General features: G+C 37.3%; 1 protein-coding gene across 1 annotated transcript in view; it reads left to right on the forward strand.

Moving 5' to 3' along the window:
• NAALADL2 (N-acetylated alpha-linked acidic dipeptidase like 2) overlaps nucleotides 1–14,338 on the forward strand; it is a 1,041,900-nt gene that overhangs the window by 438,065 nt on the left and 589,497 nt on the right. The window contains 1 exon segment of the mRNA XM_023760057.1: nucleotides 11,495–11,996. Within this exon segment, the coding sequence (XP_023615825.1) occupies nucleotides 11,503–11,996 (494 nt within the window). The 5' untranslated portion in view covers nucleotides 11,495–11,502.

The following is a 14,338-nucleotide window of genomic DNA, read 5'->3' on the forward strand; positions in this document are numbered from 1 at the left end:
TTGGGCTGGCCAGTTAATTTGCATTATTTCCCTGATTAGCCAATGGGAAGGAGTAGCGGGAGGTACACCAATTTGCATGTTTCTCCTTTTATTCATATATATATATATATATATATATATATATATATATATATATTAGTCTTATAAGGAGCATATCATGCTATTAACTATAATGAATTTCTTTGTCTTTTGAGTTAAATTACCAATTCTAATTTTCTTCAGCTCATGGCCTAACAGTTTGAATGGTAATTTTTTACATTTGGATCTTACCTTTGGACCTTTTGCCCAGTGTAAAATTGAGGTGGTTCATACGATACATATTTTCTTCCTAACTAAATTTTGAATGAGCATAAACATATTGTACCAACATGTATTTCTGGGCTGCTCTCCTTCCCACCAGTTAATCTCAGTATCATGATATATCAACACTTCTCTGTAATAACACTCTAAAGTCAAATGGGGATTTATGAAAATGGGGGTTTTGTAAAATGAAAAACAAAGATCCGGTGCATTCATTGGGTTTCCACTCTGGGCCTGCAATAGTCTTCCTGTGTTAGTGTTTTAGGAAACACAATGATGTGAATTCTAGAATAAAGCCCCTCCAGTTTGTAGAAACCTGTTGATACTACAAAGCATAAAGGTATTTAAAAAGTAACTAATAAAGTACCTTTGAAAAATGTGAAAGATGGAGAGCTTTGTAGATAAAAGCTTCATCTATTCCTGGAAATCCGAACGCCATAGTGAAAAGGCAGCAATTTAAGATCATTCATGCGGGCTGAAAGGATGGAAAATTGCAGTGTCTCTACTAAGCTAAGAGGTTTCTCCTGGCAGACAGCTCTCAAAGAGCCAAGTGGTGTTTGTATTGATGTGTTAACTCTTGACACCCTCAAAGCCCTCTCAGGCCAGAGTAAACCACACATAGTAGGGAGTAGAACAGGACGGACCAAAGGGTTTTTATAGCTGAAAACAGGTCAGAAGCAGGTTGAATGTGAACAGTCGCTTTCAAGTTCTAAGCAGAGTTGTTTTGTTGTTTGTCCCCTTAGCAGTGGGAGAAAAGAGGAATGTTGCCAGTGTTGCTAAGAAGAGATCTAAAGTAGAGGCTGTGGTCTTTCCCTCACAGCAATGTTCTTGGAAGCAATTAGCCCTTATTCAACACCACAGTGGTGGGCAGCAGTGATGCCTGCCGGGGCTCTGTGGAGAGCAAACAGCAGGATCCCCGAGGTCCTGGAGTCAGAGCAGCCCTTAGACATCTAAGCTTCAAGATAGGGACTTTCAGATTGACAGGCAGAGACTCCCAGTGCTTGTGGTCACATTTGTGACATAACTGGGGATAAATAAGCCAATAAGATCTCTGAATTTGTTAACATCCTGCCAGCTTGGGGACTTTTAAAGAGTCTGAGGGTTATAATTTTTAAAAGAATGGGTTTGGGAATTTGACAGGTCAGTTGTGTTACTCCAGTGGCTTGCGCTTACTCGCTGTGAGAACTTGGGGAAATGACTTAACCTGTAAGCCTCAGATACCTCATCTGTAAAATGGGAATAATACTAATAAGATTATTTGATTACTAGAGGCCCAGTGCATGAATTCGTGCACTGGTGGGGTCCCTCGGTGTGGCCTGCAGGGATCGGGCTGAAACCAGCAGTCCAGCACTGCCTGCCACTCCTGCTCATCCCAGCCCTGCTGTGCTTGCCACTCTATAGGCTCACTGCCGCTCTGCTGCAGTCTCCGGGCTGCAGCGGCCAGCCATGAGCCCTGTGCCAGTCAGTCAGCTGAGCAGCGCTCCCACTGTGGGAGCGCACTGACCACCAGGGGGCAGCTCCTGTGTTGAGCATCTGCCCCCTGGTGGTCAATGTGCATCACAGCGACCAGTCAACTGGTCAAATGGTCAAATAGTCAAACGGTCAACCAGTCGCTTAAGCTTTTATATATATATAGATGTGACATAATGTAAGTAAAGCTCAAGCATTATAGTGGATCCTGCCTCATTTTAAGGGTTCAATAAATTATCTATTAGCATGTAATTCTGGATAACATAGCATGGGGATGCTGTTACTTTTATGTATCCAAATCTAAGTGTAAGAAATAATAAGGGAGACTCATAGATTTCTCTGATTGGATAGAGGAAAGTTTCTTCCCAACATGGAAATCTGGGACTACAAAGAAAGATAACTTAGAAAAAATAGAATTAAAGGCAAACTCTTCAGCTGAGACTAACAGCCTTATACATAAGCAAGTGAGATCAGGCGAAGGCTGATGGGATTTGAGAAGATCCTGCAGATGCCTGTCTTTGCCTTGACTGCAGGGAAGCCCAGAACGGCATGAAAACTCAGTTATAGTGGCTTCCTTTAGCTGGACTATCAGAATTGTTTCCTACTCTGCTCTTCTTTATTTTATTTTTTGTGGTTTCATTTATCTCGTGTGTGTGCATTTCTAACATAAACCACATCAAATACTCTGAAGGTGGAAAGGATGTACATAATTGTAGAAGTAGATAAATATAGTACTTTACCAATTTTACTATAAATGGAAATGATGACCAGTCACCCCACCCCCCAAAAAAGAGAGATATTCTAGGATCTAGGTAGAATCAAAACACCAAAAGGACCAGGAAAGGAGTCCATGCACATCCCAAAGTAGATGTTGGTGAGACTTCAACTTGAATGATACATACTCTGAATAAAACTAAATGTTCAAACTACCTGATGAGGAAATATAGTATACGCTATTGTTTTAGTTCATTTAAATTAATTCTTCTGTTTGCCAAATCATAAATTAAAATACATCATCTAATATTGAAAAACATTACCATAAATACAGGAACCCAGGTGGGCCCAATTAACGATTCACTTAGAGTGCGTTACACACAGTAATTGCAATTGCACACAGGTACCTAAAGAAAGGCGGCCCACTCAGGGAACTGGCCAGGTGGTCATACATATGCAAGCAATATAAAACAAATTTACACAAACCTGCTGGATTTCATCAAATAATTTTCCCTCAAATGGTTTTTGACTGCATTTTGCAATTTATAGCTCATTAATTTGGCATGCTATAAGGGTACCCTTTTACATATCATTTAGAATCAAGGTAACTCAGGCCCCAGAGTAAAGTGAGTTTTATACTCTCCAACTTTATTATCTGCTAAATTCAATGTACTATTGAATTTAAGAGTAGGCTTTGTCTAATTTTTTTTCTAAAAATGAAGCACAAATAATAGGTTCCCTTTACTTTATATACACTCTAATTTCAATTAGTGAAGCATGAACAACAAATAATTATTGTCATTTCTTGTATGCAGTTGACACACAGCATTGCAATTAAATAAGAAATTCTTAATGCATTTACAGACACTATAGCAATTGCCAGGGCCATTTCACAAAACCAGATGGAAAAAAATCTCATTATACTGGAAAATTAAGTCAGGGAATAGAGTCTTCTGAATTACTGTTTTTATAGTTTTATCTTTTGCCCTGCTTTCAAATTGAGACCATTAAAGCTTTCAACAACAGAAATGGATTCCACAAATATGGGCTTTATTTGTACAAACTAGGTTCATACTGAAAAATGTATGTCAACCCTTTTTAGGCTATAAGGAATAGTCAAATTTAGATTTAAAAATTCCTCTGGGCATTCATATAGTTCACTGGTACAGCATCTAAAGTACAGTGCACGAAGGTGCATAATGAATACCTTTCGATGATGCACTGACATTTCTAAGAAAGCATTTGCCTCAAATCAATCTGCTCAAACCAGCAAATGAGTTGACATTCAAAGCTTTAGGAAATGCTATATGAATATTTTTCCCATAGTACAATAAAGATTCAATCATAGAACTGTCATAGGAAATTGAGAACCTGCCTTATGTTTTAAAGTTAATCTACCAGATCCATTTATTTATTTAACTTATAAAATGAATTGTTCTAGTAGGAAAGTCTTTAGATGTACAGTGGAGCCTTGACTTACGAGTTTAATTCATTCCGGGACCGAGCTCATTAAGGAGCTCGTTAACTCAAATTACTCTATCAACTCAATGCAAAAAATTGGCCAAGAGACAGCTGGTATCTCAAAAAACTCGTTAGTCGGGACACTCGTAAGTCAAGGCCCCACTGTATTCCTAATTCTAATAAGATCTACACTGTTTGAGTTAAAATACTATTGGTATCATCATAGTCAATAAATCAAGTCAACCACTTATGATAAACATGTCTTTCTACAACAAACATTTATAACTCATAATTATCATTAATTCCTAGAACTATTAATCTGAACTCTTCAGCATTATGGAAAAGCTTTTTTTTGTTTGTTTGTTTTTTTTGTTATTGTTTTGTTTTCTGGAATTAGACTAACAAGAAATGGAACTCTGCAACAAAAACATATAGAATTGGTGGTAGTAAGTCAAATGCAATAATAACATTGTGTATAACACTAGAGGCCCGGTGCACTGAATTCGTGCACGGGGGGCGGGGATTACCTCAGCCATACCTGCACCCTCTTGCAATCCAGGAGCACTGGCTCCTAACTGCTTTCCTGCCTGCCTGCCTGCCTGCCTGCCTCATTGCCCCTAACCACTCTGTATGCCTGCCTGCTCTCCCCTACCATTCACCTGCCTGCCTCATTGCCCCTGCCTGCCTGCCTGCCTGCCTCATTGCCCCTAACCACTCTGTATGCCTGCCTGCTCGCCCCTAACCATTCACCTGCCTGCCTGATCACCCCTAACCACCTCTGCCTTGGCCCCCGCTGCCGCAGCTTCGTCCGGAATGACATCCGGAAGTCGTTCGGCTGTCTGGTCTAATTAGCATCTTATACTTTTATTATTATAGATTATCCAGACTTTCCTTTCGTCTATCTGAACCATAGCTAATGATTAATAGATATTTCCCACTCTTAAAAGTGCTTGCATACACCACTGCATTTCCCATTATCTCCAGGTCTTGTTATTGAAACTTAAGTCTCCTAGTCATAATTTGATTTATTCAAAGCTATACTTTAAAACTGTAAGCTCCAGCCTGGCTGGCATGGCTCATTGAGCATCGACCTATGAACTGGGAGTTCATAGTTTGATTCCTGTCAGGGCATATGACTGGGTTGCAGTCTTGACCCTCAGTGTATGGTGTTCAGGAGGCAGCCAATCAATGATTCTCTTTAATCATGAATGTTTCTGTCTCTTTCTCCCTCTCCCTTCCTCTCTGAAATAAATAAAAATATATTTAAATAAATAAAATAAAATTGTAAGCTCCATATATTTCCAATTTCTTAAACTCTATAAAATTCTGGAGTGATCCTTTATTAGTGAATCAATTAAACCTGTTAGATGCTGTTATAAGCACCTTCAATAATTTATGTCATTATTTCCATTTTACAAATGTGGAATCTAAGCATAAAGATATTAAATAACTGGTATATACTCTATAGCAGAGTAGTCTGACTATAGAGTCCACTGATTTAGAGATTGATAAGGCCAGGTCATTATGTAACAAACTTCCTTATTATAATTGCTGAGCAAGGAAATAATAGTGCTATGATTATATTTTTAAATAGCATTAGTAATATATAACATGTTAAACAAAAATTTTTGTAACATGTATTTACCATCTAAAATATTTGCTATCCATTGTGTTAGGCTGTTCTGCAGCAGCTAGAGATTGTACTTCACAAATTAAAATGTTAGCCTTTTTCAGTATTCATCTTTTATTTTTGTATAATTTATATTGTTTCACCCAGTAAAAATAGTGAAAAAAGGCAAAGTATCAATTTATTTTTAAATGAATCATATGCTTAGTAAGAATACAGTTATTTATTTTATTGATTTAAGCCTATAATAGCCTAGAAAAAAATGCCTTTTAGTTCAATTAGCATCTGCTTTTTTCCTTATAAAGGGATAAGTGTAAGTAGTCTTTCCTTATCCATGGTTTTGCTTACCTGTCATCAACTGTGGTCTGAAAATATTAAATTAAAAATTTCAGAAATAAACAATTCATGAGTTTTAAACTGTGTGGCTTTCTGCGTGGAGTGGTGAAATCTGATGGCTGTCTGTTTTGTCCTTCCTGAGAGTGAATCTTCCCTTTGTCCAGGCTCCCCAAGCTGTAGGTGCTCCCCTCCTGGTAGTCACTCTGTAGCTGTCTCGGTAATCAGATGGACTGTCTTGGCGTTGCAGTGCTTGTGTTCAAGTAACCTTTATTTTCCATAGCAATGGCTCCAAAGTGCAAGAGTAGTGATGCAGGCAAGTTGCATATACCAAATAGAAGGTGTCAACGGCTTCCTTTAAGTGAAATTATGAAAGTTCTTGACTTAAGGAAAGAAAAATAATTGTAACTGCTGAAGTTGCTAAGATCCACATTAAGAATGAATTTTCTATTCGTGACATTGTGAAGAAGGAAAAAGAAATCTGTGCTAGTTTTTCTGTTGCACCTCAAAACTGCAAAAGTAATGACCACAGTGAATGATAAGTACTTAGTTAAGATGGAAAAGGCACTAAATTTGTGGATGGAAATGTTTTGGGAAATTTGTCAGATATTAAATTTTTGAGAGACAGATGACATTCACATATATTGTATTACAGTATATTGTTATAATTATTCTGTTATCATTAGTTGTTGTTAATGTCCTACTGTGGCAATTTATAAATCAAACTTTATCATAGGTATGAAGACTATATACACACACACACACCGAGTGGCCAGATTGTTATGAATACCTGACGTTTGTAGGCAAATTAGCTTAATTTTGTGCTGAAGTTGCTAGAGGGCCAGACCATTATAAATAGGGAAGCAGGTTGTTTACTACGACAATAGAAGTGATTTTTTTCTGAAGATATGGGTAAACAAAGTGATTTAACAGCATTTGAACGTGGGATATATATACTGAGTGGCCAGATTATTATGACCACCCCATTGTTACTTCTTTGGGCCACCTTTTGCCTTCAATACTGCGGCGATTCTTCTTGGCATTGACTCCACGAGATGTTGAAAGGTGATGCGAGGAATCTGACACCATGCCTGATGAATAGCACTGTCCAGTTCTGTGAGATTTGATGGTTGTGGAACCAGCTGCCTGATGGCTCTTTTAACTTCGTCCCACAAATGCTCCATTGGATTGAGATCTGGTGATTGTGGGGGCCACCTAAGCAAGGTAAAGTCTCCCTCATGTTCTTGAAACTACTCCTGCACAATATGAGCACCGTGGCATGGTGCATTGTCTTGTTGGAAGAAGCCATCTCCATTGGGATACGCCATCAACATGATAGGATGAACTTGATCAGCAATGATACTTAGGTATGTTGTGCTATTCAGATGTTGTTCCACACGAAGTAAAGGGCCCAAATCATGCCAGGAAAACATGCCCCAAACCATAACACTGCCCCCACTAGCTTGAAGGGTTGTACTCATGCATGTGGGGTGCATGCTTTCATGCTGTTTCCGCCAAATTCTCACTCTGCCATCTGCATGATGCAACTGGAAACATGATTCATCAGACCACATGACTTTTTTCCAATGCTCGACTGTCCAATCCTTGTGTTCCTGTGCGAATTGGAGACATTTTATCTGCAGACAGCAAAGGTGTTCGAACAGGCCTTCGGCTGTTTTGCTGATATGCACTCCATGGTTCCGGTCGCCAACAATCATCCCACATTCAAAGGCTGTTAAATCGCGTTGTTTACCCATATCTTCAGAAAAAAAATCACTTCTACTGTCGTGGTAAACAACCTGCTTCCCTATTTATAATGGTCTGGCCCTCTGGCAACTTCAGCGCGAAATTATGACTAATTTGCCTACAAACGTTAGGTGGTCATAATAATCTGGCCACTCAGTGTATATATGGTATTATACTATCTGAGGTTTCAGGTATCCATTGCGTGTCTTGGAACTACTCTCTGTAAATAAGGGGGAACTATTCTCTATAAAAAGTAAATGTTTTAGTATATTGAATTTCAAAAACAATTCAGCCCTTGGCATGGGTCTGGGTGGGAAGGAATCCAACCTAAATGAATAAGATGTGTTGAAAACATGGAGAATATATTCAACTTTTCTTAAAAATTGCTCTTTATAGAAAAGACAGTGGCACAATATAGACTATAAGGGTGTTAGGGATATTCCTATTTAAAGAAATGCCACAAGTTTCTATGACCTGCCCTATGCCAAAGTCCTTGTCTTTTAGAGAAAGATTCATGGGGTAGATTCAAAATCTTTTTTTAAATTACTCATGTGGAGTAGCTGTAAAGTACTATGACAGTATAAATTAAATGAATCTTGTGAGTCAGTAATAGAAAATATATGGTCAAATGGCATAATATATGATATTTAAGACATGCTGATTTTGCTGAAATTTCTTTTTGTAATATTTTCATTGCAGTTGGGAATTGAAATGTTCTGGTAAAAGAAATGTGATATGTCCTTTACTATTCTCACAGGACACAGGTATTTTAAAGAAAGCTACGTTCTTTGTGGGACTTATGGAATAATTTGTTCTCACTCAAAATTGAATATGTTATCAAAGTTTTATTTGCTTAGTAGTTTATCACTCAGTTTTATTTTTAAATGGATTGATGGATTAAATGAAACAAAACTGTGAGGGCAGAGATTTATATTTTTGCAAAAGCTATCCGATTTTCCTTAAAAGCAAGACAATTTGAAACAAATGTAGATATGTATTTTTAAACTAATAAGCAGTAAAAATACTTTTTTGTACATGTTATCACATACTTATTTCCTTGGTAATTTTCCTGAAATACTTGGATTTTGTTACATCAAGTGGCTCCATTCACCTTTGATTCAGATGCTGCTCTCCTGGAAGACTGGAAGATAGAATTTAGTGAAAATTTACAAATGCATAATGAGTTCAAAGTGGTAGTAAGGATGTCAGGTAGATATCCATCATAATGAGGAGTTAATATCTGAATCTGCATTGCATTCTAATTGATGGCTCTGTCTGATATTTGAAAAGCGTTAAATTGCTGATGTACATGTGATGGAATGCCTATTGTCAGGCTAGATAGAAATGAAAACTCTGCCTCGTCACTGCAGTTGTTTTCTGAGTGATTTGTAGAGAAGTGACTTTGAATGGTCATATTAGAGGTCAGAATTAGAGATCTCACATTTTAGTAGTAACTCCTATGTGTCAAGTCTTCCTTCAACATAAACTATGTTCTGTAATTCAATTTTTGAAAAAAACTTTAAGAGAAAGAGACTTGAGTCATTAAAATTAGAGGAAAAATCTAGAAAGTCACAGCGGGACTGTGTTTAAGTAAATTAATCAATAATACATGAACTGAGTGATTAAAGAAGTAAATATCATAATATCATGTCAAGATAACAGGAATTTATTGATGTTTAAGCCAAACAGGAAAAAAAAAGAATGACTAGTGCTAGGAAATTGCAGTATTTTATAATGTATGTTTAAATAAGTTGAATTGTGGAGTATTCAAAAATTTACCACCAACTTTTCCATCTCACATTTTTATAAAACTGCCATCACCTTAAGATTAATATATATACTATTATATATGTATGTGTGTGAGTGTACACGAATGTTATGCAACCTCCTCCTTTTCTCTACAATATCTTGCAGAATTATACAATTTCTTTTGCATTATTGAACTAGTTTTTATTTCTTTCCAGCAATCTTTGGCAGTCCTCCCTTCTCTAATACTAGAAATGTCCCTTCTGACCCATGCAGCATTCAATGGATGTTAGGTTCACTGTCTCAATTAATTCTAATGACAACACTTGGAGATTTATATTATTATCACACACATTTCACAAAGGAATACCCTGTGTTGCAAAGACGTTAAACCTTTTGGCCAAGATCACCTTCCCTAGCTTTTCTCTAAATGTCTGACTCATGTGCTGCATCTTTAGCCACAGCATACGACTCTGGTCTTTTCAGGTGTTCCACACACTATGCATTCTCAGTATTCTGCATGCCTATAGATTTCCCTCTGCCAGGATGCCCTCCTCTCTTTTGTCACAAGTACCTTTGAGGTCACTTGGGAAATCCTTTTTCAGCTTCTCTGTAGAATCAATCACCTCTGATTCTCCCTTCCATTTTGAATATTTTGACTTATTTGTTTATGTATTTGTTTCTCTGGGTGTAGTGTTCCTTTCTTGAGTAATAGGGACCTGTCCCACTACCTGACATGCCTTAGATTTTCATCTTTGTTGACTCAACTCTAGGTAAGCGGAAATCCTAGTTTATAGGGTAGTAGAATGAGAATCTAGCCAGGATTACAATGTTTATTTTGTAAAGTTTAATATTTAATTATATTTGGACTTCTTTAAACATTCAGGATATTTTAACTCATGAGCTCCTGCCAGCCAGGATTGGAGCTGTGTATACACATAATTCTGTGCATCATGCCACTCCCTTTTATAAAGACCTTGTTGGTATCTTTTTCATTAGAGTTTATTTGTCAACCACTGGCTATTAGGCAATTGGATAATCAGTTGTCAGGTGAGCTCTGTTCTTTATCCACAGTGGAGCACATAGAATAATCATAAAACATAGTGAGGGATCTTAGATTCCAGCTGGGATGACATACCTAATACACGGAAAATTTTGTTATAAATTCTCTTAATCTGCAGCCATAACACACAAGTGGGTTACTGAATACAGACTGAAGACCACTTGTAGTTAATTAGCCTAGTTATCCTAATACCTCTCTGCAGGACACTACAAACTGTCATCCAAGACTGTGTAGGGAGGAAAACCTCCATCTGCCATTTCTGTAGCGAGGTTATGAAACCAAACTCTCCTAGGCTAGCAAAGGGTGTTTGTTTGTTTGTTTTTTGGGGGGATAGGTGCCATCCCAGACTTTCATTCAAATTTCAATGAGTGAGGCCAATTCATGTCACTAACTGCATAACTCCTTGGAATATCATGGTCTTCTGTGGTAGCCTTAAATTTCTCTAATCCTTTTGATTACTCATGACTATGTGATGTACTGTATCTTGCTTCTTGTATTTCTATAGAGTTGCTATATAGGCAGAGCAATTTCATTTAATATTAGCTTTGTCAATGTAAATCATTCAGGAGTCTTTTTTTTCTTTCCCCTTCACCTACCAAATAGCAGTTTTATTGCTTCTGCCCTTGTTTTTTTCTTAATAATGATTTTGAAAATGAGTAAGCATAAATATTTCCTTCATTGAATACATTACACTCAATGCAACTGTGCATTGTGACTTATTCTCTTGAGCTTCAAAGGTAAATTTGTATGTGTGTATGTGTGTGTGTGTGTGTGCTTGTGTATTTTGTGTTCTCATAAGTTTTTCTACCAAGTACCATATACTTTTATTTTTAATACAATATCTTCTTTTCCTATAGTAACATCAATAGCAAAACATGATAAACTTATATGTGATTTTTCCATGGGGGTAATGCATTTCTGTGGATAATCACTAAAATTTTATGGACATATAATACAGTTTATAGTTTTATTTTTACCATGGGGTTTTTATTTATTGTTTATTTTAAGAAGCAATATCGCTCTTGTTTTCACAGGTAAGAAGATGGCCTATCAAAAAGTCAATGTAGATCAAAGAGCTCCAGGACATTCACAGTACTTGGACAATGATGACCTTCAAGCCACTGCCCTTGACTTAGAGTGGGACATGGAAAAAGAACTAGAGGAGCCTGGTTTTGACCAGTTTCACCTAGATAGTGCAGAGAATCAGAACCTGGAGAGTTCAGAGACTGCAGACCTCAATCTTGATTCCATTCAACCAGCAACTTCACCCAAAGGCAGGTTTCAGCGACTTCAAGAAGAGTCTGACTATGCTACCCGCTATACAAGATCTGCACCAAAGAGCAACCACTGCACCTTTTGCTGCCTTTTAAAAATACTTTGTACAGCCATCCTTTTGTTTATTTTTGGAATTTTGATAGGCTATTATGCACATAAAAATTGCCCTTCAAATGCTACATCTTCAGGAACACTTGATCATCAGTTATATCAAGAGATTCTCACGACAATCCAAGCAGAAGATATTAAGAAGACTTTCAGGTAGGAAAAAAAGAAATGGATTTTGGTGGGGAGGCATTTTCTGCAAAGATGTTTTAGGGAGTACTGAACAGGTGATTTTGCCATGGTGTAAGATTAACCTTGTAAGATGAGAGATATAACTTACTGGGACATTCTTCACAGAAGGGGGTCTACATTTTCAGACTTATGATATTGTAATATAAATTAATGATGCTGCTTTATTAATTGATAATAAGAATTGTGAAGACTATGAAGACTAACAGACTTAAGCCAGTGCATTTTTCCATCTTGGGAAGTCCAGGTATGCCAAATTGAGATGCAAAGACTGCTGGATGTACATGTAATAAAAACTAAGGTGTTAACCATATGATTGAATTTTAACGACCCCAGAATAAAATAAACCTGCTTTTTTGGGCAGAAGTAACTGCCTCTTATGGTCAGGAGCACTGGTAGTATTTGGTCTTCTATATCCCTGAGCTTTCCAATGAGCACATTTTTATTGAAACACATTGGGTTCAGGCAATTCCAAAAACTCATCTTCCTCTTTAAGGTAAGTTGCCATTTGACTTGTCTTGCCATAATGTGTTGATTATGGCTATGTTATCTCCATACTGGATCCCATCATAGGAATTAGTTTTATTTAAATTGTAGAGATGGATTTTTCCCCTCTGTAAGGGGGAAACCGCTATTTCCATCAGACCAACTAATGGCAGCAAGAACCCTAGATTAATGGCTACCCAATCCTGCCAAAGAGTCCAAAATCTTAGAACCCTATTTGTTAGCATCTACTGTATTGTTATGATCCTTCTTAAACTGACCTAAAATGAGGAACTCTCTGTTTCAGCTATCTAGAAATAAAACAATAATTTGCTCTAAGTTTAATTAAATCTATGCTCACTTGCCCTACTTTAATATTCTTTGGCATAAGAAAGTAAACAGTCCTTCCCTAACCGGTTTGGCTCAGTGGATAGAGTGTCAGCCTGCGGACAGAATGGTCCCAGGTTTGATTCTGGTCAAGGGCATGTACCTTGGTTGCAGGCTCGATCCCCAGTGGGGGTTGTGCAGGAGGCAGCTGATCGATGTTTCTCTCTCATCGATGTTTCTAATTCTCTATCCCTCTCCCTTCCTTGCTGTAAAAATCAATAAAATATATTTTTTTAAAAGAAAATAAAAATTCCTGTAGCTTCTCTGTCCTGTTCTTTGAACTTAGACATTAGATTTGTTTGCTTGTTATAGTATCATTGTCTATCCTATGCTCACAGCATCTTTATTCTTTTCACCCCTCCCTTTCCACATCTATCACTCAAGTTTACTTCCTTCTATTCAGGAACCATGATACTCCTTTGACCAAGGAGTAAAAGTTCCTGTTCAAGAAAGCTGACAACTGCATGTTCTCTCCGGTCTTAATGAGAGAAAAGCCAGATAAAGAAAAGCTAGCTGTGGGGTTCATGGGAGACCCATGGACTGCTTTATGGTTATGAAAACACTAGAAAGACTCCTTTAAATAAGTGATTTTTTCTTTCCTCAGTACCACAGCAATATATCTTTGCTATTATCTTTTTGTGCAGAAGCAAGTCTTGATGGTGATGCCATTGGCAACTGTTCTCCAGTCTCCAGCTATACTTTGTCACCATTTCTGTTCTTCCTCGGCCTTATATATTTGTGTTTTTTTTTAATCTGTCTTCTTTTCCCTTCATGTTTTTTTTTATTTCTCTTTGATTTCAGTAATAAAGGGATTGAGAGCAGGATTGTCAGGATAAATGAAGAGGGCAATGAAACAGCTGGCATTTTAATAGGAGAAAAAGATGTAAATATATAGCAAAACTACATAATTTGATATATGCAAATGATAACAGAATGAATTTAACAGTAGTGGAGTGATGGTTCCTATAGGAAGTTTTATCTATTCTATTATTGATCTATCCAGATAACAAGTGAACATTGTCATAAATTTAATCACAAAAGAAATACATAGGATAAGATTTATTTAATTATGCATAGTATTTTCTTGCTCTAGATTTTAGATACAGCAACTCCTTCACTTAGGATTTCTCACTGTTATGCAGAATGACATTAATTCTCTCAACTGACTGGATCAACTCACTGATGAGAAGTTACACTCTTTCAATCCTTAAGCATTTGGTCAGAGCCATAGTAGCACCCACTAATAGGATGATGGTGATTGATTATAGGAGGATCTTTGAATATAATGACCTTCTCAATTCTGACATCCTATGTAATAAAGAGGTGATATGCAAATTGAATGCCACACCCTCACAAAAGATGGCCACCCCCATGTGGACACAAGATGGGTGGCAGGGGAGGGCAGTTGGGAGCAACAGGCCTGCAGGGGAGGGCAGTTG

Source organism: Myotis lucifugus, unplaced genomic scaffold (assembly GCF_000147115.1).
Source record: "Myotis lucifugus unplaced genomic scaffold, Myoluc2.0 scaffold_170, whole genome shotgun sequence".
Taxonomy (NCBI): Eukaryota; Metazoa; Chordata; class Mammalia; order Chiroptera; family Vespertilionidae; genus Myotis; species Myotis lucifugus.